The sequence below is a fragment of the Apus apus genome, chromosome 9, assembly GCF_020740795.1.
Source record: "Apus apus isolate bApuApu2 chromosome 9, bApuApu2.pri.cur, whole genome shotgun sequence".
Lineage (NCBI taxonomy): Eukaryota > Metazoa > Chordata > Aves > Apodiformes > Apodidae > Apus > Apus apus.
Genome location: NC_067290.1, coordinates 5,610,307 through 5,636,849, shown reverse-complemented (window position 1 = coordinate 5,636,849; position 26,543 = coordinate 5,610,307). Strand labels below are relative to the sequence as shown.

Genomic DNA, 26,543 nt, shown 5'->3' with positions numbered 1-26,543 from the left:
TGAAGGAAATCGCTTGATATATTTCAATAACTTGTTTCCTTTTCAAAACATTAAGGAAGAAAAAGAGGAAAATCTTGCTTTCCTTCCTGTTTCAAAGGCCCTGATTAAAGGCCTTTTCTAAGGCTTTTTTGGTGGCTAGAATAAGGGAATTTCCTCCTACAAAGTACTTGTTCAAAGCAACGGTTCTCTTTAACTTAAATATTGGTGGAATGCTTCAGTGAAGAACTCTCATATTGTATCTCTCTTTCAGTGTTATTGTAGAGAATAATAGTAAAGATGTGAGCTTTTATTCCAGACACACCCCTTTCTTTTCTTGATATAATTTACTTACATCTTAAATGAGCATATTTTTTATGAATTTATCTGAAAAGTTTTTCCCTGCCTTCCATTTTGGCTGCATTCGTCTGGGACCCTAAGGCAACATGGATTTTTGGCTGAATTACAGTGGAAAACTCTTGCAGTTTCTGGATAGAACGGTCAGATCAAGCAGGCATCCAACAAAGGAGCTGGAGAAAGGCAAAACTGACACCTTAGTTTCTTGGCATTTTGTAACATTTCTGTGCCTGTGTTGGTTTTAGGTGGTCATCACAATACAGAAGCACATGACTATAATGCAGAAATCAAGAATACATATGAATGTTGAGATAACTACCTTGCTTTTAAATTAGGCCATATTTGTGTATCCTCTGCTGGCTGGAGAAATTACCAACCCCTCAGCTTTGCTCCTCCTGTGTGTCTCATCTCAACACACCTATTTAAGTAAGATTTCCTTCATTTTCCACAACCCTCTTCCTCCAACCAGCAGAGTATCCTTCCTAAGTTGAGCTGGACAGTCACTCCTTCCTTGCAATCACTCAGTTTTCAAAGAGGAAATTACACACCCATGCAAACTTTCATCCTCATTTCTTCATTTGCCTTATGGTACTAGAAGGCCTGATCCTATATGGGGACTCTAATCTGCACCATGCTGTATAGGGCAGCCACATTGGTCTGTCCCCATAATGGTGACAGATCGAATGACCTTCAGTTAGATGTAGGAATGGTACTGATGAGTGATGACCTGGTTTTTAATTTTTCTGGCATAGCTTTGCTTTTTTTCTGTGAGGTTCTTGTATTCTTACAGTGCCCTTCCAGGGGTAAATGAACAATTTAAATGTCAGAAGGACTTTCTGTGAAAATGAAAGCATTTTTTGCTTGAGATTTCGTCAGGGATTTGAATTACTTACTAATTTGATGGAACATAAATAATTGTGCCCTTCACAGTGTCACCAGCTTAGTAACAATGACAGAGAAATGCACACATAAAAATCAATACAGGCTTAGTCGCTACTCAGAGTTCACTTTGCTTCCTCATCTCCGAGCACAATTTTGTAGAATCTTGATGCCACATTAGCCTTAATTTTACATAAGCAACCACATAAAGTTTCCTAGCTGGAAGGAAAACCAGTGATGTACCAAACCACCTAACAATGTTTGGATCAATGATCATGCATTGGGTTTGCATCTTTCTGCCCAAGAGTGCGTGCCCATCACGTCAACGCTCCCCAACTCCTGCATCTGTCCTTGCAGAGCATTGTCAAGGCATATGAACGCCGAGGAGGCTCCTTTCAGAACTGTCAGGTGTCTGTTGCTGATTTTAAAATGGCTTTTGGTTTTATGCTCTGCCAAGGATTTGTCACACCTCCCGCCAGCGAGGTGCCTGCTATTCTCACTCCTGCTTTTCCTGCCACAAAGTGCACTACGAGCGTGCATCTGCCACGGAGCCCGCAGGGACTGACAGCTGGGAGCGTGCAGCCCTCTCTGCAGAAGGGATGGAGCACAGGCAAGCCTGATACAGATTGTCTGATGCCAACCTGCCAGCGTCTTTCAGCTCTGGCTGCTGGTCTTTTTTAGTTCCTCTTCAAATGCTCTTCTCATCACAAAAGCTGCTGGGAAGGGTCTCCAGCAATGCTGGTGCTGGTGGGATGATGCACATCCTTAGTTGAAGACATCCTGAGGCAGGGCAGGATGGAACTGTTCTTTTGCAAGGACTGAGGAGGCTCCTGGGGCCTCAAAGAGAATGATTGTGCCCTTGTGGGAATAGGGGAATGTGAAATACAGGGTTATGTCTTATACAGTTGATTTGCATTAAAATGGCTACTAAAGCTTTTGTCTGCCACATGCTTAAGCAAGCTCTCAGAGGAGCACGTAGCAGGATGGAGCTGTTGCACAGAAACATTGCTTTTTCCTCACCTCTGCTGTCTTTGACTTGCCCTTTTTAATACCATTTTGTATGTAAGCCTCTTAGAGATGCCTTTTCCTTGTTCTTACCAGCTGCCTGGAAGGCATTGAAATGAGTCTTCTTCCCCCGTGTCAGTCCTAAGGGCAGCACCCAGAGCTGGAGGCTGCACAGAATTTGCCCTCTCCCAGCCTGGGCATGGGTGCTCTGCACCGTGCTGTTCTACCGTGCAGGCAAATGGTTGTCAGAGGGACAGCAGCCCACAGGCCCTTGGAATATCTTTCAGGGTGATGGAAACCTTATTTTGTCACTCCGTCCTGTTCCCTGTGGCTGTCACCAAGAATCTACATGTAGCAGCAGAAAATTTTTAGCAGAGCACAAACAAATTACCACAGTAGAAAAGCCTCCATTAATGTCGCAAAAATTAGTCTCTTATTCCCTTCCTTGTCAAAAGTGAGCAGTGAAAATCAAAGTGGAGCCAGATCAAAAGCTTAGGTACAAAGTGAATCGATGGCATCTGTTGCTTGTTTGCAAATGTGGGATGGGGTGAGGGAAAGAGAGGAACCTTTGTTTATTTAAAAGGGCATTTGGACAAAAATCTGGCTTTTATACTCTGCTTTTGTATTATTAAAACACTGTAACTTAAGCTCAGCAAGGAGCAGAGTGTGGTCTTGGGTGTCCCTTGAGGTGGGTGAGAGGTTTTCAAACAAGTTGATGATGACCATTCACATTTCTGGGAGTACTGTGGAAAACCAGATCAAAATACTGCAGAAATAGAATTGTTTTAATAATGAAAAAGGATCAAGAATAAATATGTTGCACATCTCTCCAGTTGTCCTAGGCAAAAAAAAACAGTGAATAACCTGTTAAAAGAAATCAGCACTAAAAAGGAAGCAATCCAGACAGTGTTAGTTACCCTGTGGATCTATCACACCAGAAGGCATAATAACAAGAAAACACCATTAGCAACATGACAGGTTTTTTCTTTTGTTTTTAACTTTAACCATAACACCACCTGGCAAGCTGTTTGCTTTCTGCACCAAATATCCAGGGGTTGCAGAGAAGAAAGGCGGGGGAGAGGGGTGAGAGTGAGATGTGATACCATGGGACCTCATCTTTTAAAGCAAAACTTTGAAGAAAGCAGCAGCCCAGTTTGGAACAAGGAGAGTTGTGTGATGTCTTGAACTGAGAAGCAAACGTGGAGGAGCATTTTTTTTCCTCAAGGATGATCTGAATATATTCTTTTGTTTTCTGATCTGTTCTTGTATTCACAGTCAGAGTAGCTGTGTGAAAGGGGCCAAGACATGATTGTTGTGGAGCAAAGAGGAGGAGGAGGGAACTGGGAAATGAAGATGACAGTAGAGGTGATAAGTTCACACCTTTATGTAGGGCAGCTCTGTGCATAGCTGCAGGGGTCTGTATCATTTAAAAGAATGAGTGATAGAAGTGTTGGAAATCTCTGGTCCTTCACCTGTCTGCTCTGCAGAAAGCAATGCTGGTCACGGCTGAGTAAAGACCAGAGAGCTGACATAGAATTAATGTATTGCACAGAAAAACTAATTCAAACTAACAAAAAGAGTATTGCAGTTGTTAAACATTAAGATTGAAGGTTGATGCTGAATGTGAACAAAGCACCAGCAGGGTGAAGGAGCTGGGTGCTTTGCTGGTGGGTTTTCAGGACGTTTGCTGGGAAGAGAGGGGTAGTGAAGTCTGAGAATGTGCAGTTTTGCTCTGGCTGCGCTGGAGCAGCCCTGAACAGCCCACGCTCCTCTGGCCACTTCTGCCTCACTTTGCCCTACCTCTGCCAGGATCCAGCTTTCTCCAGGGATCTCCTTCTCCTCTAAACTCCTTGTTGTAGTTTCTTTTTTTCTCCTATGGCTGCTGCCCATTCTGTATTTCTTAGTTTCCATGTCCCTCCGACCTTGTCTCCTCATGTACTTCTGCCTCAGGTTAGGTTTTGCAAAACCTGCTCAAATCTCATCTCAGTCTGGAATGACAACAGCCTCTCTGCCAAACTGTGCTTCAGCAGTGCTTAGGTATTAATGGTTCAGAATTATTTTTTACTTCTTTAAGGAGTTAAGACATCTCCTTCCCAGCTAAACCTTTTCCTCCTAAGCTGTTTTAAGAGAGGGAGTGAGAAAAATTAAGTCTGAGACCAACACCTGGCATGAAAAGGTTTAACTTCATTTTTTCTTTTTTGCATAGGAGACTTGTCTTTTTTATTTGCTCTTGTTTTTTGTACCACTCACTGGTTGTCTCAGATTAAATTAGCCTGCAGAACTGTGTTATGATCTCATTCCCTTCCTCCCCACCATGCTGTGCTTTCTTGCATTATTCAGCAGAGGCTCTGGTTTTTAAAAACTAAATAAACATAGGAAAAATAATTGCACAATAAATGACAAAAATTGCCCTGAGTACAGAGGACTGTCAGAAACTGCTCTTCATGCTGGATTCACACAGCAAGTGCTCATATGCTGCTCTTGTAAGTTAAAGCAATATATAATATTTGTAATCTCATCTTCAAAATCACCACTGTGACTCTGGTCCCTGGCTCTGGTGTGCAGTCTCCTTCTCTTGGGGAGTTCTGGCTCCATGGGTGTGTGGCATGGTGTCTTTTTGGTTATTTTTGTGTGTTTGGTTTTTAAATGTTTGAATGCAGAAGCTTTAGAATGACTTGGCTCGTGAAAATGAAATTGGCAGTAACATTGTTAAACAAATTTGGGAGGTTTTTCAAAGCTCTTTATGTTGGTATTGCAGATTTCAGTTATTCAAAGTGTAGCTGGGTAACGTTTCCACCTATCAGGCACTGCACATACGTTAATTTTGGAAACAGACTCATTTTAAGATATTGTTTTCAATGCTGCCAAGTTCCTGTTTTCTTACAGAAAAGCATGATGAAACTCCCAAAGCAATCCATGAGATATAAATGGACTTGGCATATAGTAATTTTCTTGTGATCTCCAATCCAAGTTCCCATTAAATTTAGAAAGGTTTTTGATCACAGATAGTTGTGTGGTACTTACCTGCATATCTCAAGAAGCCTCTTACTCTACAGTGATTTGGTAAAATTCAGGTCTATCTTTATCCAGCATTTTGCAGAACATATTATTAGCAAGTCAGTCCTTGAACTCAAAATGTTCAACTGGTGGCTCTTGCAATATAATAATTGTTGTCATCAGCCTGTAAGAACTGCAGCAGTTGGTGAAGATCCACTACTGGTATCTGGTTTAAGATGTGATTTTTAGCTCTGCTTGGAAAACTGTTGTCCACAGTTCTTATCAGTTCACATCTCGTGGTGATGCCTTGACAAATTAAGAGTGTAAATAGGTCAGCTTTTTTAAGCATGCCTGCAATTGCTCTGTCTTTGGGTTGGGTTGTACAAAAAATGGCCCTTGGTCCCATGCAAAACAGTGGGGAGATTTACCAGCCCAAAGAATAGACTGAGTGTGACTTTCCCCATTGCTGTTGTGGGAGAAGGACCAAGAGGTAAACTTCAGTGTTGTATCAGGTCAAATATTTTACCAGCTGGCTCTGTTAATCAGGTTTTTTGTGAATGTAAGAGTTAAAATACAATATTGTTCTTTTATGCAGTGGAACACTGAGTAAATTAAATGTCACATTCATTGTCTTAATTGTCAACAATGAATGTGTCACACTTGCTAATTTTTTGTTTGGAAATATTACAGTGAACGCTTTTTGATGAGCTTTGGTGCTTTAAACCAAGTATTGCTTTTTGTTGACTGTCAATAAAGTTCTGTCTACAGCATTTGTGGGGCATCTCAGTGGATGTTTGGGGTACTACTCTTTTCTGCGTTGCCCAGGAGTGGTGGCTGCAGCAGCACATTCACTGTTGCCTTCCCAGAGGAGTCCTGTCTACTTAGAGGACCTGTTGTTAGGGTCACAATCTCTGGGGCTCTGATTTTCTGGTTCTTTTCCTTCTTGGGTGCCCATCTGTATTCAGTGCTGAGATGGGAGCAGGACAAGGATCAGCAGACGAGTAGGTGGCTCATGGATGGGTTTTGCAGCATTGATTGCAGTGCTTCACAGGTATTTGTAGGTGAACATGGGTTTTCATTGCTGAGTTGTTCTTTTTCCTTTGTCTACCAGTTATTTCCTAGTACCTGTCAGCAAATGCTGTCTTGTAGATCATGCAGTTCCCAGCCTTCTCTGCTTTCTCCCTCCTAGAAACTCCTCATGCTGCTCAGTCTTTTCCCAACCTTCAGGATGTAATTCGTGCCCCTCCCAAGTACTGAAAATGGGAAATAGGAGCAGTGAAGAAGGGTTATATATTATTGCCCAACCTTGTTCTTTCCCATTTAGTATGTAATACTTATGTACACGTGTTGTATATGTATGTAAACTATTTCTACCATATTCCACGAACGCTGTTGGTCAGCTTGCAAATTATTCTCCTTACAGCTTTACCAACAACAATAACCAATTTAAGGTTGAAATTTTAAAAGCAACATGACCCATTTTAAAAGCTACATTTTCAAAAATCTGTCTAGCTCATAGGAGCATAACTTCCTGACATTTACTGTCTCTATATGCTCATGAAGGGTATAGCAGGTAGGCTCCTGAATTTCTAAGTCCCTTTTCCTTCAAGTTTCACATGAAAATCTGTTTCTGACTTTGGTTTCCAAAACTCTGCACTCTGCATCTAGATGGATGAGAATGATCTGTTTTCAAAAGTGTTAGGTTATTAAAGCATAATCAATTGATTATCATCTATTTTAGTAGTCATTTTAATCCAATTATATGATTATTTTTTTTTAAATATTTTAATCTTTGGAATTAATTAATGAAAACTTACAGCATTGCTTGTAGCTATGAAAAATTAGATCGAGTACACCCTGCCCTACTTAAACTGTATTAGCAAAACTACTTTTTCCTCAAGAAATACTCTTATTCACAGCTGACTCCGATTTTCCAAATGCTTAGGAAAAAACTCTCCCTAATTGATAACCAAAATTTAATCATAGTTGGATACTTCCAGTTTGCATTCAAATAAGGTATTTCTCTGTCTAAATAAGCTTCCCGTGGTTGATTATGCATATTGTAGTTCAAAATGTTTAAAAATGAAAGACAGAGTTGGAAGAAACGTAGACTACTTAATACAGTGTGTATTTAATATAAAAGTCATGCATTATTCATTTTTGCAATTTGAATAACTTTGAATTTAGCATCCCTGTTCTTCATCTTTTCCTTTGATGAACAATTAATTATTAAAATATAATATTGTCAGCATATGGCACAAAAATCCTTGAAAGTGTAAAATGATCTTCGTTCTCCTGCCATCCTTTTATAAAGGGATACTCCATGTTCTCTGTTTCTCAGAGCATGTTTATCCAGCAGCGTGATTCCATCGTTCTAAATAAAAGGTTACACAAGCTAAAAATAATTAAATTGTTAATTTTAACTGGAATAGTTTTGCTTAAATACAAGAGGAAAGCTCTTTTCCCATCTATTTCATATACAGTCATTGGCTGTTAATGCAGAGGGGACGTTTGCATGTTCAAATGCTCTTTCAGGTTCCTTGCAGTCCCCTGGCTGCTCAGCTCCCAGGTAGGAGCAGTTGTTTAACTAGAAAACCTGTGTCATTGTGCTGTGAAGATCTGTGTGTGCTGCACTGGGAAATCAAGTCCTGTGACTGACTTTGCAATTTTTCTAACCAATTTTTCCTGTATAAAAATAAGCCAATCAAATTAAATGCGACCTTTTGCTGTGATTATGACTTCTTGATTAGAATCTCTCTGAACTTTGGCCAATCATATATTTTACTATTTATAATCAAATCACACTTTTTTTCCCAGAGGTATGAGATGAAGAGGAAAATAAGTGGTTTTTTATTTGTTTGTTTCCTAGTTGGAGGTGCAGGAGTGGTTGAAATCTTCTTGGATTAGAATAAATTGTTAATTAAGAGATTGCAGTATTCTGTTGCAATGGAATTACTCCTTTTTTTTTGATGCTAAAGGCTATGAAAACATTGCACACCTGCTGCTGTTGTGCAGAAGAATAGATGTCTTAAGTACATTGTGTATTTGTACCTTGCAGCAGCAATGGGGAAGAAAATCCCCCTGGCTGTGAGACTGCTGCTCAGAGGCGTGGGCAAATCTTGATTTGATCAAGACTGTGGGATGCTGTGGAAGGGAGTTCTGCAGACTTCATTGTTTTTTCTTTTCCTTCTGACTTTCGAAGATGTATATGTCAATCACCAGCCTACTTGCTTCTCTGCTCTGCTGCAGGGCAGTGGGCTTGCTTAGCAGCTCTGATGAGGCAGAGAGAGAAGAGTTCCTGGTACCCAAATGTGGACTCTTGTTTAAGGCATGAAGAATATAGAAAATCAGGAATAAAGATGTATGGGAGAGCCTCGTGTGTCAGCATGCCCTGAGGCACTGAACACCTTGGCACAGGCTGAGAGAGAGCTTTGGCCTGTGAGTCAACATAAATTGCAGAGGATAAATGCTCAGGGATGGCAGGAAAATTGTCTTGCCTGCAGCTGTTCCCTCCTTTCATTTATTTATTTATTTATTTTCCTCGGTGTTAAATATTACCAGCTTGTCACTGTTACTTGAAGTTAAGTGCTTTCAGTGCTTAGGTTTGCATTTCAGGCTGTCCAAGCAGCTTCTCAGAGGAAAGAGTTTGTCCCCACACTGCTGGACCCTGGGCAGGAGTTTCTCAGATTATGCAGAAGAGGCAGTGGATTTACTTCTGAGATATATTTCTGGTGCTGTGCTGACTGCAGCTCACAGCACCCCTAGCAATGCCTGTGTGGCCTGGTGCAGGCAGTCCCAAATGAGCTCTGGCTGGATGCTGTTTGGAGCACCATGTTGATCTTCAGAGGTGCCCAGATGCCCTGCAGCCCTGCTCCTCAGCTCACCCCCCTGGCAACTCCCAGATAAGCTTGGCTGGGCAATGTGACTCTGCCTCCTCCATCTCAGCAACCATGAGGAATTGACCCCTGCATCCCTTTCCCTGCTGGTGAGGATGGGATGGGTACACTACTGGTTGCTCTTTGGTTGGGCACCAGGGCCTTGGCTGTGTCCCCCTGGGTCTTGGCCATCCCTCTCTGCCATCCAGCTGGAGAGGCATTTACTGAGTTCTGAAACCACTGAATACAGTGTTATTTCTGTGCTAAAATAAACCAGTAGGTAACAAGGGCATTTCACACCTGCACACATTCAAAACAGGGGCATGTGTGTTCAGTATAGGATTGACTAGCATTTTGGCTGCTCTTTTAATAATGAACACACCAACTCTTACAGAGCCTTCCTGATAGGGCGCTTTCATCTTTCACCATATAGACGAGATAAAATATGTTGTTGCCATTACACCTTGTTAGGCTGCCTATCAATGTGATGTCTGGTTTAAAGATGCATTTTGGGGAAAAAAAAAAAAACAAAACAAACCAAAAACAGTGTAATTCTGCTTGTCAATCTTCCCTGCAGAGAAGGAGACCTTTCTGGATCCCTTTGTGCTGAGGGACCTCCTGCCGACGTCTCTGGGCAGCTATTACCGCTACGCAGGTTCCCTGACTACCCCTCCGTGTAGTGAGATCGTGGAGTGGATCGTTTTCCGGAAGCCCGTCCCCATTTCTTACCATCAGGTGTGTTTATTTTGTTAGTGAAGTCCTTTCCTTGATTTGACAGTGTTTTCAAAAACCGGCCCGTTTAATTTTGAGAGCAAAAATGTTTCTGTTGACAAAAAAGGAAGTGTCGGTGATTATTCGTATTATTTTTTTTTTGTCTTAAGTAATATTATTTCTGAACATGAGCCATCAGTCTTAAGAAGACAGTACAACATGAAACCCAGTTTCCTTTCAGTGATTTATTTCGTATTGTTTTTGTTAAGATTAAATTAAGCTGTGGTGTAAACATTTACATGGAGTTCCTTTTTATTCTTTTTAATTGAAACTTTGTTTTCAAAGTAAAGTGAGTGATTTCAGTTCTGCTCAGATTTAGTAATTTGAACTAATTACATTAGAAAAGGCATCTTTCCATTAATTCTCCATGCTTAACTGTTTTTATAACACCGTAATGCTGCCATTATGTGCTCAGAGAGCTGGTGCACAAATCTTTAAAATTAGCACATAGCAGCTTTTAATGCAAATAGAACCAATGTCTGGGATTTATCTGGAGGAGAATGCTCCTGATGAATGGTGGTAGATAGAGTCAGATGTTTACCAGTTAAGTGTATTTTGACATTGTAAGATTGCTGTCTTTAGAAAGCCATCCTGCTGAAGTTAGTCTTTCCTTTTATTCATCTGTTGTAAACCACTGAAAACAAACTTGTAAAATACAGTAATTCTGCAAAGCATAAGTGAATAGTTCACTGGGTGATCCTGACTGACAGATGCTGGTTCTCAAAGATTTCTAAAGGATGGAAGGCCCCTGCTCCAGGCTTTTATTTTCATGTTTTCTAGATCCCATTGCTTCTCCCGTGGACTCATTTATTATTTATTTTTTTAAGTACCATCTTCAAAACCAGTCTCAGCACATCAGCTGGGCCCTCCTGAGGGCGAGGGACACGGCAAGATTCATGTCTGGCTACCCCTGCTGGTGTTACATTGCCTTTTTCACAGAAGCATGACTTTGTTGCCTGTGTTCAGCTCCAGGGCAGCAGGAACCCTTTGCTGGAGGTTTCCCTGAGCACTCCCTAGCAGAGCTGAGCACATCAGGCGTTCACCCAGCCCTGGGTTCTGGCTGAAGCGTGGGACACTCTGCACATGGTCCCAGTTGAATCGGACCCTTTGTTTTTTTCAGGCTATTTCTCTGATTGTCGAGATCATTTTGAATTCTGCCCTTGCCTGCAGGATCCTTGCAAACCCTTGTAGCTTTTCACTGCATCAATAAGTTTACTGTTTATTATTTGGTGGCTGCGAGGCCTGGCCCACGCTCAGTTTTATACCCTGTATGTGTGTCAGGTGGGTTGTGACTTCATTTTTTTTTCTTTTTTAACAAATGCAAATAAACTGGTAAGTACCAATTATGGCCATCATTATAATGGTATAAAGGTACTTTATCCTGGCAAAGCTTCTTTCCTGTGCTGTACAATAGTAACTGTGCCAAGTCAACCCTTTAAAATTTGGCGTTGTGCTGCTTTATGCGTGCGTGTGTGGTTGAAGGGCTGGGAATTCTCTGCATAGACAGACTTTCATTGATAGTTCAACACATGTAGAATAAGTAATAGTATTCTTCCCCTTGACAGCTCTAGATGGGTATATTTTAAGAGCCTGCCACCCTGCCATTGCTATGATTATTATTTGTTCCTCTAAGAAAAACAGTGCAACATAATCCATTGCTATAGTTTAACCTTCTTCATCACAAACCCGGTGGATCAGTCTGTAATCCCAGAGGAGGAAAGTGAGATTGGTTAAGCTTTGTTGCTGTTCCAATTAAATCTTTGCTTTTGTGCAAAATACCTTGCTGTAAAAAGGACAGTACAGAAGTGGTCCATTTGTGGAGTCTTCTCTGTTTTATTCTCAGTGCTCCATCACCGTCATCTTTCCCAGTAATTAGACAACAAAACAGGACAAGCTGTGTCACCCTGCAGATGCATTGTAAAGCTAAGTGCATTCAATGACCCAAAGCATGGCATTATCTCTCATAATGCATATCTCAGAGTACCTCATTGTGTTTGTAACAGTTTCAGTATTTTTAATTGCTGTCTGTATATCCAAGCCTTAGAAAACTGTGCACATCAAGCTTTAATGGTTTGTAATTACATGACTCAGAATTTTAGATCAGGTTTCCTTGTACATGCAATAGTCTTAGAGCAGCTTTTCATTTCTTCTGAACAGGAGCTCTTGTATTCCTTGAAGAGCATGAATGTAGCTCCTTGACTGAAGCTCTTATATTATTATTTTTTTTTTCTTATCAGCTATAGATAAATTAATTTCTCATTTCTGGTAGATAATATTTTTATAGTAAAAATGAAGGTGAAATTACTTATATATACTTCAACACATTACAAGGGGAAGGTTAAAAATCATATTTGAATTGGCAGTTGATAAAATGCAATTATACCTCCCCAAGGTAGCATGGCAGAAGAAAATATTTTAAAAGTTCTCTCTGAAAGTTTAAAAATTCAATTAATGTCATGGAAGCATAAGCCTAGAGATTTGACTTCATAGAAGCACTTACTACCCAAGTTCTTGAGCTTTTATAAAGTAACCTTAAGCTCTGTTAGCTGGCTTCATCAAAACTGCTTCCAGTGCATGAAGTGCAAAAGATACATAAATATTCACAAGAGCTTTGGTGTGCACTTTCATAGAAGGGTATAGCAGGATCATCTATTGGGTATTTGTTTTTTTAAGACAAAAGTGTAAGATAATGGTCCTTTTGCCCCTTTTTCAACCCATCCAAAGATGCTTCTGAAGGGCTCCTGCTAATAATTAGAAACAGTTGTCAAGATTCTTTGGGATGTTTCTCTGAAGAATCACAGAGGGAACTGCAGTTGAGAACCAGGGAATAAGGCATTCATCTAAGATCCAAAAAAACCTTGCAATCCAGATCCCACCGTTAGTACCTGCAAGACTGGAAGAAGTACCTGAGCTCCTTGTCTGTGATGGGAACTGGTCACTGGCTGTCACCTCTTTCTGCTGGTCACCTGCCATCCCTCTGCCTCAATGTCACTGCTTGTATAGTAAAAGTAGTTGTGACTGGGGGAAGCTACTGCTAAAAATGGTCGAGCCTGAGTTGTGGTGTTATTTTGGAGGTGATTACCTGCAGCAGGACTCAGTTCCCTTGGGTTTGTGTTTTGTAGAGAGCTGCCAAATTCAGGATCAGAGCTGTGTGGTCCGTCCTTTCTCCCTCCTGCTATCCATGCACTGCTCCCAGTGATAACATCCAAACAATCACAGCAACAAGGAATAGTATGGGTTGGAAGGCACCTTAATGGTCATCTAGTTCCAACTCCCCTGCACAGGCAGGGACACCTCCCACTAGTAGACCAGGTTGCTCAAAGTCCCATCCAACCTGTCCTTGAACACTTCCAGGGATGGGGGAGCCACAACTCCTGGGCAACCTGTGCCAGTGTCTCACCACCCTCACAGTGAAGAATTTCAGCCTAATGTCTAACCTAAATCTGCCCTCTTCCAGTTTAAAGCCATTACTCTTTTTCCTATCCCTACAAGCCCCTGTAAAAAGCCCCTCTCCAGTTTTCCTGTAGCTCCTTCAGACACTAGCATGTGCTTTAAGGTCTCCCCAGAGGCTTTTTTTCTCCAGGCTGAACAACCCCAACTCTCTCAGCTTGTCTTCCTAGAAGTGCTCCAGCCCTCTGGAGCATTCCTATATTTATCTCCATTAGCCAGCTCAACACACCACCCACTCCAAGTGAACTTTACTTTTGAAAGAAAATGTGTAAAAATTTACTGTCTCCTGGCCTAGGGATCAGAGAAGTTTTACACATTTAAGCCTAGATAACCAGAATTGTCAAGCCCAGCAGACTGGGATGCTTAGCTGCTCTGTTACAAATTCATATGATTATTTTTATCAGTACAATCAACTCTCAACTGAGACTCCAATGATAATTTTTCCTGGTCACAAGTTTCAGGACACTCACACACTTTGTACCTTTTAGAGCAGATGCACTTAATGAAAAGGGTGTATCTGTGAAAGTGACCTGTCATTAAGGTAGGAATGTAATTCAAGTCCCTTTTTAAAGTCTTGGGCTAGGTTCTGTACTCCCAAAATCCCTGCTATCAATATATGTAATTGACGTTGATGTAAACAATATCAGGACTGAATCCTTCTCTTGCTCAGTCTTTCCAGCAGCAACATAACCAATTCTAGTTCTAGACCTGAATGATAACAGGCTGTTCATAAATGCTATATTGACCTTGATAGCAGTGAGAAAAACATTAGCTGAAAATATGTTCACCTTAGTTTGCTAGAAATTTCCAAGAAATACTAAGATATGAAGGAACAGAAAAGTTTTCCAGTTACAGTTCTTCCTTACAAGTTAATACACTTTAATAAAAATAGCTCAGATCTGAATCCAACAGAGCAAATTTATTCCCAGAGGAGTATATGCTAAATGTGCCTAAATACATTTACTCTATGGACTGCTTTTTTCCTCACCCTATAGTTAGGTATCAGAGGGAACATGGGTTGGTAGGAATGTCAGGGCTCCTGGAACTGCTAGTCCTGAGATTGCTCCACTTTGCTATTCACCTGCTCCTGGGCAAGCCAACTCATGGTTTTGGCTGTCCATCATGTAAAGGTGTGACAACTGCAGTGACCTTCCTGCTGACGTGCTGCAAGAGGTGTCTGTGAAGCTTAGCCTGGCAGCTAAACTTCATAAAGTATTCGGAGATAAGGTTGCTTTGTTCTGGAGAAGTCTCTTGGGGTGGAATGACCTGGAAGCACTTTTTGATGCGATACTGCAAAACAAAACGGTGCCAGCAGTGAGGAGGGTTTGGCATGGCTGTGTCACCCATGAAATCCTTCCAGACAGGGGGTCTAAGGGCAAATATTTCCTTGCCCAGGAAAGACGTCCATGTTTTGCTAGAAGGCCTTCTCCCTCTTGGGCAGGATAAGCTCTGTGCTGAGATAAGATGGTTGGCAGTGATTTCAGTGGGCAGCGTGACTTCCCATGCGGCTTATCAGTCTTGGCATCAGCATTTTGCTTCCTGCCATTTTACTTTCTTATCAGCCACCCGGATTCCACTGCATTGTTTTTCTAATTAACGTCCTTTCTCTCCCCTGCCATGATGGCTGCGATCAGCTGGAGGCGTTCTACTCCATCTTCACCACTGAACAGCAAGACCACGTTAAGTCCGTGGAGTACCTGAGGAATAACTTCCGACCACAGCAAAGCCTCAACAACAGGAAGGTGTCTAAATCTGCCGTGAAGGATGCTTGGGGCCAAGATATGACAGACATCTTGGAAAATCCACTGGGCACAGAAGCTTCCAAAGGTAGGTTACAGTTACAAATTTTGCACTTGATTCATAAGATTATATTTTTTTGGCTACTTTGTCATCAAATGGAGGAGGATAGCTGTGAGGTACCAAAGAAATAACACAGTGAGAGCAGGCATTCCTTGTTGGTATGTGTCAATAGATTAATTAATTCTGTATGTGCCTGTGAAATTTGCTGTCATAAGGTGCCATGGCAATAAAGCCCTAGAATATGTGAGTCTCAGAACAGTCATGACCCTGGTTCTGCTGATTGGCTGTAGGGCCTTAGAGATGCCTGACAAAAGGAAACATGGCGGGTCAAGGTCAGAGGTAAAATTTCAGCCCTGTTAGCACTGACTCATCGGATGTTTGGGAATAGAGTATCCAGATGTGGTTATGGGTTTCATTTTTACAGTAACAAGACTTTTTGAAGAAGCATCGATCTTTTAATTTGGCATTTGAATCAATCTGTTGGTAATGGTGACAGGGGGAAAAAGCTCTTCCTTATAGGCAGGTGATTTTCTAATGTCTTGCTGAAATGTTTCATGTGCCTTTTTGTAGAGCAGCTGATGCTTGCTTCTGTCAGACACTGGATAATGAGCTTGGATGGAGAGGGTGGGAGGGAGGTTGCTGTCACTGAGTTGGCACAGACAGCCCTGGCTAGAGGAGCACATCAAAAATTCTGAGAGAAATGTGTACTGAATAAAATAAGACTAGAAATAAATATAATTTACTACCTTTATTTGCCTTTATTTTATTGCGTGATGTTATTTATAGGTAGGAGGAATGACATGTACTTCCCAGTCTTCAGTCTCAAGAAGTGCTTGGAGCTTAACCAGTTCTGGGTAGAGGGAAAGAAGAGGGGGTGCAGTGTCCCAGAAGAAAACAGCTAAGCAGATTTACAAGCTACTCTGGTATTTGGTGTTTTCACCTGGCCAGCTATAGGCAGTGTAGTTTTCAGAGGATGTGAATCATGAAAACAGCTGCGTTCAGCAACCTCCACCTCCCAAGAGAGTGCTGGAAGAGTGTATTTCTCAAGGCTCATTATTCTATGAGCGTGCTTATTTAGATATATGTAATATGCATGTACACAAACCACACGTACATTAAAGGCAGCCTTGGGACAGAGAATTTACATCAGAAGTGAGAAGGAGATCTTGGGGATGAAGAAACCCTGCTACGCTCTGATGCTCTGCCCTGCATTTTTCAATCAGAGCTTTAGCAGCAACATGTGTCAATATTTATTTCTTCATTTATGTCCTGTGTACTTATTACTTACCCAGAACAGTGATGAAAGTTAATAGATTACATTACGTTAAAAGTGACAAAACTGACTAGGTTTTATTTTGAGTGCAGCCAAGGTACCTCTGGTACATGTGGTGTAATGTTCAAGAAGATTTTACTGCTTTGGCCACATGCCTGCATATTCCTTGCCTCTCTGGGTGGTTTTTAAGATTATAAAAATGCTTTTGGTGATTTTCACCCCCATAGTAAATAGCTGAAACCCACAATTTTGAAAGAGCATTACAAATGCTAAGGTCTGTAGTTAATGAGCTGACCTTGAAGCTGGAAGTGTTGATACCAAAGGAGCACTTAAATGATTGGAAGGATTCCCATTGACTTTCATCGTTAAGAACTCCAAAGCCCATATTCAACCAAGCACACATGGCTTTCTTCACATGATGTGAGCCATTCTACAGGAGCAAGGGAGCTGCACAAACATTACTCCACAGTTAGATAGCTTGGCTTCCTGAGCAGGTTCTCTCTGAGTTCCCTTCCATCATGTCCAGGTGCCACAATGCTCTGCATTCATGGCTGCCTGGGATCATGTGCTTACAACGTTCTCAAGAGAGACCCTCAGGTGAGGGGTATGCTTTCCACCATTTCCCATGATCTGACAATATTCAGTGTGCCATCAACTCTGCATCTGTGCAAATGCCTGAGTCAGTGATTTTTTAGGGTTTTTTTTCCCTTGAGCTTTTGCTATGAGAGGCTAATGGCTGGGCAGCCAGTCTTTTTGTACTGGCTCTGTCAACTTGTCACTTTTTGGGTTGTGTGAATACCAGGGGACACTGAAAACAGGTGTTTTTTTCATTAACTTAAAAATAAATAGATTGCTGCTGTGTTGCTAACACAAAATGGATTGTTGTGTATCCTCCAAAGGTTACAGGGATGAGTTATAGCTGTTCCAGAGATACAGCAGTGTGGATGTTTCTGGCCCCTTTTTTGACAAAGGTGAACAGTGATGATGTGCTTGGTCCACTGCACATTCTGAACTACAGACATATAAATAAAATGAGTTGAAGTCACAATACTTGAAAGCAAAACCTATTGTTTATTCAGCTAGTAAGTACAGTACCTCTTTATATAGTGTCATTCAGGCACAAGTGCTGAGAAGCTGAATGCATGGAGCACTTCTCAGCCAGACAGTCTAGCATACAAATATAAGAGTGTAGGGTTAGCATAACAATTGTATTTTATGCAGATTCTTCTGCACACTTCATGGTTGCATCTCAATGCTTTCCATATTGCATTAAGGAATATGACCAATGGCTGTCATATGTTGGCTCCTGTCTAACCCTTCCTGTGCTTAGATTTGTGCTTTGTAAAAAAGGCAAGGTCACAAAAATGTGTCTTTTACTTGCTGCAAGGTGGTATGGTTTGTGATGGTCTTCAGCTCTGGAGGGGAAGTTGGAATTTGTTTGTCGGTGTGAATTTTTGCAATTTGTTTCCTCTGTCACACTCTATTAAGTCTGTGGGCAGTATTGCTAATCTAGAAAACAGTGGAGCATTCGTTATGTAAGCCTTTCTTTTTCTGGAGGAAAATGTGCCCAGAACAATTTGCATAACGTTCAGAATAATTTGCAGAATCCCCCAGTGAATGGGGAATTTCAGATCAGCACAAAGCAATGCAGCTCTGCAGTTGCCCATTGACAAACGTGCTATCCTAAACAGTTTGGCACCAAACAGGAAGGTCTTTTCTCCCAGCTATCAAAGCTGTCTCAGGTCACAGACCCGTGACCAGTAGCATAACCTGCAGGTACACTGGAGGAAAACTCTTTCTCAGATTATGCCAAGTCCTTGGAGTACTTTCTTAGCAAAGCCCTTTAAGTGGTGGCATGTGGTAAATAAAATGTCTTCTGGGAAAGGCTATTTTAGGTCAACCAAAACTAAACTGTCAGTGCATTTGGATCCAGTTTGTTAGCCAGTATGAATGTTACCAGCCTTATGTTATACAGTTAGTCTCCCCTCCTTTTTTTTTCATTTTAAAAAGGTAAGGGAGGAGCAGTGTTTTCAATCATCAAAATACAAGATAGTGAAAATATTTTAGCTAATTTGAAATTGTGTAGAGAGATAATTTTAACCTGGCAGCTTGTTTTTGTGTTAGTATTTAGCAAGAAGAGTTTTCTTTGGTCAGTTATCTCATTCCTTCCTCCTGCTGGCAAAAGCTGATTTAAAGCAGTTCTCTGGAGGACTGCTTGTATGCCTAGAGTAAAAGCACATGCATAAGAATTTTGCTGAATCAGAGCCCATGAGCTGAGCTTAATTCTTGAGTTGACCCTGGAGCTATTTCAAGAAACCATACAGATCCTCTTCAAATATTTCTGAAATACACCTTTCGGGATAAATATTGTTCAGCTCTGCAATTGTAGCAACTGGTGGATTGATACTAAACCATCATACAACAATATTTTTTTAAGAAGAATCTTTCAGATTCACTTGAAGGTGAAACTGTCTGAGATTCAAGATATGATATACAGTGGATCATGCTGTTAAATCATGCAGATCATCAGGCCTGTAAAATGTAACAAGAGGGCTCACCAGTGTTACAGTATTGATTTATCTAAAGTTTTGCAAAGCTAGAGGTTCTCTGTACAGGCATATTAAGCCAGGAATGTATTTGTAAAATATTCATCACACACTGTCAGCATCAGTGACAGTGGCAGTCTGATTTTTTGCACAGGACCATCTCTGTTAAAACCGCCACCTTTCTCCTCTGGCCCGTCCTCTGTGGCTCAGGACTGTGTTGCTCTGTCACATCACATATTGTGCTCCTGCTTTTTCATGGGCTGCTTTCAAGCAGCCATGCTAGAGGGATTGCTAATTATTTATTGGTTTAATAGTGTGCATGGCTCTTCAGGGACAAATAAACAGAATCCTTACATAAAAGTCCATCCAGTTCAAGGACTTGACTCTGCCTGTTCTTTACTTCTTTCACATGTTGTCCCATCAAGCAGAGATGTATTTACAAAACATTATCTGCTTCAATAGAGGTGTAGACATGGAAGCTTGGAAGGAAAAGGTGTTTCATTTCCTTGTTTCACAATGTATCCCATGTGCAACAATATTTGCCCATTTTATTTTGCTGCTGATTAGGACCATCAGATGTTGTTTCTTTTTGTTTTTTTAAAGCTGGGGAAAAAAAAAAACACAACAAAAAAAACACCTTTAACCTTTCTGTCTCATTAAATGTGCTTGTAAGCCTCACAACACTTAAACAAGCATCCCATGCGAGGGGCTCTTGACATCAGAGTTTTCTTTCACAGATGCCTGATTACTTCCCCAAAGGTGTCTGATTACTCGTTGCTGGAGTCTCAAATGATGCTGTTTCCCATCAGTGGGAATTCGTCTTAGAGTACCATCTTTAATTATGATCCTAGACTAAGTTAAATAATGAGCAGTCATAAATTCACTCTAGTAAAACTTACTTAGCTTTGGACTCTAAATTAAACAGCTGGGACGTTTCTCTAGGAGTGTACAGGTGGTCATGTTTGTTACTGTTCTGTGTTCAGTGGCAGCAATACACGGCTTAGAAGTCCCTAAAACTTAAAACAACTAAGATGTGGATACAAGGTATTTGGATTTTTCTTCCTGGCTGCTTTGCACAGGAGGAATGGCTCCAACTACCAACCTCCAGGCAAAGGAACAGCTCTGCTCAAGCAAAGCAGTTCAGTGCATACTCACTATTTCACAGCTCCTGACATCAGGAACAAAGCAAGGTCTCCTGTGAAGGTGTTGCCTCTTCTGCATGGGGTGGCATCTCCACTGCAGCAGTCTGTTCTTCTGGAGCTTCAGTGCAGTGACATCATCACGTTGAGGCAGATAATTTAGAGTCTTGGCAGCAGTGTTTCTGAACGAGAGCAAGTTATTTGTCTCATTTATAGCTTCTGTTATTACTCCCAGTAATTTGTTTTTGCTTTCTAAATGCCCATGTTTTATGAGAACTCTCTCAAAACAACTTTTAAGTTTCTTCATGCCCTCAGGTTCTCTCTGGGAGGCCAAAGAGGATGCTAGGCAGAAAAGTTCTACTCTTGCAGGATGTCTGTTGTGTACTGGAGTCAAACCTAAATGACCACAACATAGTCTGTAGCAGTAAGTGTAGTGTATCCTAAACAACAACATGGCAAATGTAAATTTAAAATGATACATTGTTGAAATCTTAACTATGAAATGCTAAGGCAAAATTGTAACTATTTCTTTCCTTTAAATTACGTAGAGAAAACAAAACAAGCAAGAACTTATAGTTGATCATTTTTTATCCTGTGGAAGAATCTGGCTTACATATTGATTTCTTCATAGATAAATAACTCATTCCTGGTTTCTTTGGATTTCTTTTTTATTTAATTTGGTTATGAAGATTATCCTTCCCCTTTTCCTTTCCCCTTGCACAGACTGTGGATTTCACTCAGGTCAGCACCCTACTACAGCGTGCAGGTGCAGATGAATCTATGTATCATTATTAAGATTTCTGCTGGTGCAGCAGACTGACTCAGTGCAAAAGGTTGCACTTGAGGGTGGTAACACCGTGCTGTTAATTGCTTGCCCTGCATCTTCTTTGCACTGTAGACCTGCCCAGCTGCCACTCTGCCTGGGTGTTCCAAGTCAATGTGCTCACCTTATGCTGTGAGCGTCTCTTTTGATGTGCACCTCAAGTACCTGTTGTAATCACATTTTAAGCAGAAATCAGTTTGGTCCTTCTGCATATCTGAGCCCTTCCACCTCATCCATATCTTGCTGTGCAATGCTGGGGCCTCATCTATGCTGTTGGGTTGTAGCATGTCATGCAAAAGCAGGAAAGGAAAGGCTGCTGCCTTCCAGAGAGTCTCAGATCAGTCAGATGGAAGGCAAAGCCTTTCAGGGGAAAAAAAAGCAAACAAACAACAAACTTTACCCTTTTTGACAGCAAATAATGTACAAAATGGCGAGATGCATATACCTGGCATAGTTGTCATCCTTCCCCTCCCAGCACCTCTTTTCTGCAGGATTCTGTTTTCACCTGTAGTAACTTTTGTGTGGTTGTAATGTGAGCAGCACGTGTGTCTGTGCCTGCATGTGGTGGACAGCTTACCAGCAGATTTAGTAATAAACAATAAGCAACTGCTTGCACTTGCTTATAGATTATAAAGAGCTCAAACCAAAAGAACAAGAGGAATTCAGTGTGAAACCTTAAGTATTATTTGGGTTCACAGCTGTCACTAAGGCTGGAAGAGCTGAGTGCTTGTAAGGGAGCTTGATGTTTTATTCCATTTACACCTGCAGGGAATTCCTTTCTGCACTGCCTACCTGCCAGTCCAGCTGTTTTGCACACAGAAGTACTGATTTTAATTTTAGTCTCAACAGCACTTTGGACCATGAGTGCCTGCAGCTCATCCCTTGTATTGGAAAGAGCCTCCAGAAGCTATGAATGGAAAGCTGCTTTCCCAGACTGATTTTGGGCATCCCTCAGGCATGTGTTGGGATATTCTGCCTGCCCTGTTGGCTGCTTCTCCCTATGCTCCCTGGTCCAAGCAACCCGCTCCAGCACATTGAAAAGGGAGGGTTGGCTAACATGGCAAATACACATCCTTCTGGCAGAAAACCTTCCTTTCTCTCCCTGTTGATGCAGCACGTGCTGCTGAATGTGATCACACGTGTTGTGTCAGATGTGCTCTATTACTAAGTACACGGGTGTACATTTTAAACTCAAATCACTGCGTGTGTGCAATATAAACAGAGGTTGTGCAGCACATCCCTGGCAGACATCAGCCCAGCGTGACATCTGATAGTGCAAGGCTGGTCTGCACCCTCTGCACCCTCTTCAGGCTCCAGCTGTAGAAATAGGATTTATCGAATATATGAAATATTTGGACTCAAACACAATGTAGTAAAACACACAGTCCCTACCTTTCAGCAAAACAGGGTCTGTTGCTGTGATGCCATGGAAACTCAAATGCTACAAAGAAAGCCATAGATTAATGGATCCAAATGCTGGATGTGTGTTCACCTCAGGAAATGGGCAGGTGGCAGAGGGGCAGAACCCAGCCTGCCCAGAGGCCCTCCATGAGAAGTGCCCCATGTGCCCCTTTGGTCTAGAGATTATTTCACAGGGTTCATAAAACAAATGTGGGGTCTATCAGTGTTCCTCACACCTTAAGGAAGAGCCCTGTCTGTTTGAAGCACAGTGAAAGGTAAGAGCAGGGAAGATAAATAGTCTGTCTCCTAGCTACATTCTGCTTGTGGATTGAAGTAGATCAATGCAAATATTTGTGTGTACAGCATGCTCTGGAGCCTGCAAATGCCTGCTGGCAAAGTGCAGGCAAAGGTAAAGGAAAAATATATGCTTCTCTTTGAAGCAATTATCCTTATATATTAATAATGTCATTTATAAGCACTGTGAGAAGCTGACGTACACTGAAGCAGAGGAAAACAATTGCAAACGTTTAGTAAATGGAGAAGGGGGAAATGTTGTAAGTTTGCCTCTTAGCACTGTGTGTGTACTAAAGCCTGTGTTGTCTGTGCATATGATCCTTGTAGTCTATTTGTTATCCTGTGGGAGTACAGCCCTCACTGAGCTCCAAGATTGAATCCAACAGCCCAAAGCATGCTGCTGTTTGTTGAGGATCAGTCTCCTCCCAGACATCACCACTGAGTCACACCAGTGCCTGGTAGCTGGACCTGATGCTGTGTCCCCTTCCCTTACCATGGCACTGAAAGCAAGTCTGAGTTTGCTTTTTGCAGTACAACCCATATTTCTGCACTTCAGAGCTTATTTGAAGTTTTGAGGCTCTAATAATGAGAAATAATGTGTGTGTGTTTAGTATATATAGTTGAGAGATTTTTTTTTTCCCTTCTCTGTTGGTGGTATTGCTTTTGTCTTGTCAGCAGTTGGGTTCCTGGGGGCTGCAGGGCTGAGTGAACTTGGTGCAGTATTTTGCTAGTAGCACAGACATCAGTGACAGTTTTCAGGCTTTTCCAAAGTCAGCTGGGAAACTTGTGGCTGAGTTGGATGTCGTTAAGGCAACAGCAGCAAGTGGTCCATCTGTCCTGCAGGACTGGTCCTTCCATATCCTTCCCAGTGCTGAGACAGAGGGGAAAGAAACACACTCTTCCCCAAGAGCTTGGCCACCAACTTGTTTGCCCTTATGGGGAAGAAAGGCAGGAAACCCCCATATTGACCTCCCACTTTCTCTCCTGCTGAGCATGTGGGAGGAAATTCCCCATCTACCATCCTCTGTGCTCCTCCTTTGTAAAGGTGAAACACTGTTCCCTGCCACTAGTCCCATGCATATCCAGATCAGGGAGAAAAATAAGTGAAGCTGCTCTCACCTTATGGCCTGGAGCAGCCTTCCAGAGCAAGACAAGACACTTGACCCTGTCTTTTAGCTACCTCTGAGCACTAATGTGCTGTGGGCATCTCCTGGTGCCTGTTTTCACCATCCATGTATGAATTGCCTTAGAAGGCATCTCATCACAAGGGATTCAGGACTTCACTGGAAAACTGCTTTTCGGTGCTGAAAATTGTCAGGGTCTCATCACACAACGTGTATCCCATGGTACCATGGAGAGGAACAGCAGTTTTGCATTGCTGAGACATGCTGCAGGAGGGAAGGAGTGGGATTTTCCAGAAGAGAGCATAGCACAGCTAGAAATAACTGCCTTTTAAGTGGTGACGTTTTTATGCATGGAAGAGCTAACATAGAACATTTTTAGAGGATTTTATAAATCCCTTTGAGCCCAGTGCCACTGCATGCATCATATGAGGCACCTGTTTTACAGGGAGAAGGTATACAAGCAATAACTGAATACACTCTTCTTGTAGTCTCTCAAACTTTCCCTAAATAGCTCTTTTTACGACTGCAGGTAGCATATGCAAAGGGCACGATGAAACCCAAAATATTTGGCTGGGTTTGCATTTCTGTCTTGGAAAAAGAAATGGAGTCTGCTTTAAAAAAAAACCCAAACAACTGCAATATTCTCTTACAGGCCTTTTCTGCATTCATGGGTGTGTCTTAATATCACTGGTTAAATTTTGCAAAACAATAAGCCTCCTTTTTTGACTTTCAGCTCTCTGCAATGGGTTTGGATTATCAGGCTTTAGTTAGGAAAGCCTGATGAAGGTTACGTAGCCAAACACAACATACAAATCAAATTATGGGAGAGATGAATGCAGAGTTGTTAAATTAATTTTGTTTGTTCCAGCCCATTGGAATGTTTTTAACATGAAGAAAATAATTCTCTGTTGTACTGCTGGCCTGGCCAGCACTTTAGGACTGTGTTAGCTACATTTGTCTGTGAGTGGCGAACAGGTTTTCTCCAGGCTTGAGTGAGCCCTGAAAGACAAGGCTGGCCAAGATGCTGGCTTGTCCCCTGCCTTCCCCAGCAGGCTGATCTGCAGAGCAAAGCCTGTGTCACACTCCCAGGCAGCCCTGCACTTGGCCAGCAGCTGGGAACGCCAGCTGGGGCTGCCCTGTGTCAGGTTAGAGGGCTTCCTCCAGATGCACCCGCACCACCCTCCCTCTTCTGCAGGATTTTTTCCATAAGGCAGGAGCCAGCTTGTTTGCCAGGTTCCCACTTCAGGTCACCTGTGATAGGAGGGTGAGGGGAGTTTTGATTCCAAGAGGTCCAAGGTGTGCCACGCTTAGGGCATCACTGCCTGCTGCCAGGAATGGCTTTGGCCTGAGAATGTGCTTGTCTGTTGAGTGTCTCTGAGATGTAGCCATGGGGCCCTGGAGAGGCTTTTCTGCCTCCAAGTGTTCTGGCACCAGCAGTCTGCTAGCCAGGACATGGGGGCTTTGGTGTCTTGCTAGACCTACCCAGGGCCAGTTCAAGTATCCCAGCTCAGTATTGCACGAGATCACGGAAAGACATCCTGAAAGCTCCCTCAGTATTTTTTACTGTCCCTTAGAATCTGAATTTAAAAGAGAGCCATTAGTAACATTTTTTTATATGAACAGCTGGGATCTGCTTTTTCAATGTGAAATGATACTGGTGGTTGGGGTCAGTTCTTTTTTTTCTCAAGTAATCATGAATTAACACCTTTTTTTTTTCTTTTTGCTTATTTAGACTGATTTAAAAAAAATAATAAAAGAAAGCAAAAGAAAATCTTTTATTTCTCTTTAGTGTGTCCTGATTCAATTCAGAGGAAGATGCAAACTTTGCCCTCCCTGTCCCAACTTCTTTCTGCATTTCAGCTTGTCCTTCAACTGCACATTTTGCAAAATCAGTAGAGGTTCTTTAGCATCTTAAAAAAAAAACCAACAAAACAAAGCAAGGAGCCTGTAACTCTTTTAATCTTTCAAAAATCCAAAGCACACAGAGTATTGAAAGGAAAATTAGATCTCTGGACAATGCCAGTTGTTTTATAGATGGCCAAATCATTACATCTTTTTTCCTTGCCTTTCAGACATTTGCTACATTATTATGTATCTCTTTAATTAAATCATCGAATTGAATTATTGGATCAAATGGTTTTTTATTCTGTTGTGTCCTGAGCAGGTTTTGTTAAATTTCATAAAACCATATGTTTCATTTTATTAAAATTTTCCTTTTTTTGCCCATTCATAAGCTATTTAAAAAAAAAAAAAAAAGTGGCTGAGCATAAAAGGTTAGTTATTACTTAATTACATCAGGCAGTGCTTGTGCCTTGGAGTAATTGGAACAAAGTCATTCTAAGTCACGAAAATTTTGTAATACTTAGTGTGAAATAGCAGTATTGTAAATTCAGTCTATTTCAGCTGGCTGTGCATGAGGTTTGTCCTCATCAAGACTTGTCTCAGTGAAGTCACTGGAGTCGCTCAGCTGCTGGAAGGTGCTCATGACCTGCTTGGATCAGGGTCAGGGAGGGGTCTCCTAAGTTTCAACCCTGTGAGTCTCCTATTTACCCTTGGGAAATACCCACTTCTTTCCTCTGGCATGAGCTATTCTGAATGGCATCGAAGCAGGCAGCAGTCACATGGAAGAGAGAACGTGCCATCCCCTGTCCCTAGGAGGGCTTGGTGTCCTTGTCTGAAAACCAGCTGGTTAGCCATGGTTCAGAGGGGCAATGGAATCAAGGCAGTTCTCTCTGTCTCTCATGAATGTTACCTGGTTGAATTATTGAATTATTTCCAAAACGGTTTAATACATAATTACTTTAGGTATATACATCTCTGCATGTCTTCCTGG

The 26,543-nt window shown here is 41.7% G+C and overlaps 1 protein-coding gene across 1 annotated transcript in view; it reads left to right on the top strand.

Annotated features, from left to right (window-relative positions):
* The window catches only part of PTPRG (protein tyrosine phosphatase receptor type G), a 401,265-nt gene that overhangs the window by 290,315 nt on the left and 84,407 nt on the right, over positions 1-26,543 (top strand). Inside the window, exons 7-8 of the mRNA XM_051627714.1 lie at positions 9,667-9,824; positions 14,945-15,137. Coding sequence (XP_051483674.1) covers positions 9,667-9,824; positions 14,945-15,137 — 351 coding nt within the window. The remainder of the gene's footprint in view (positions 1-9,666; positions 9,825-14,944; positions 15,138-26,543) is intronic.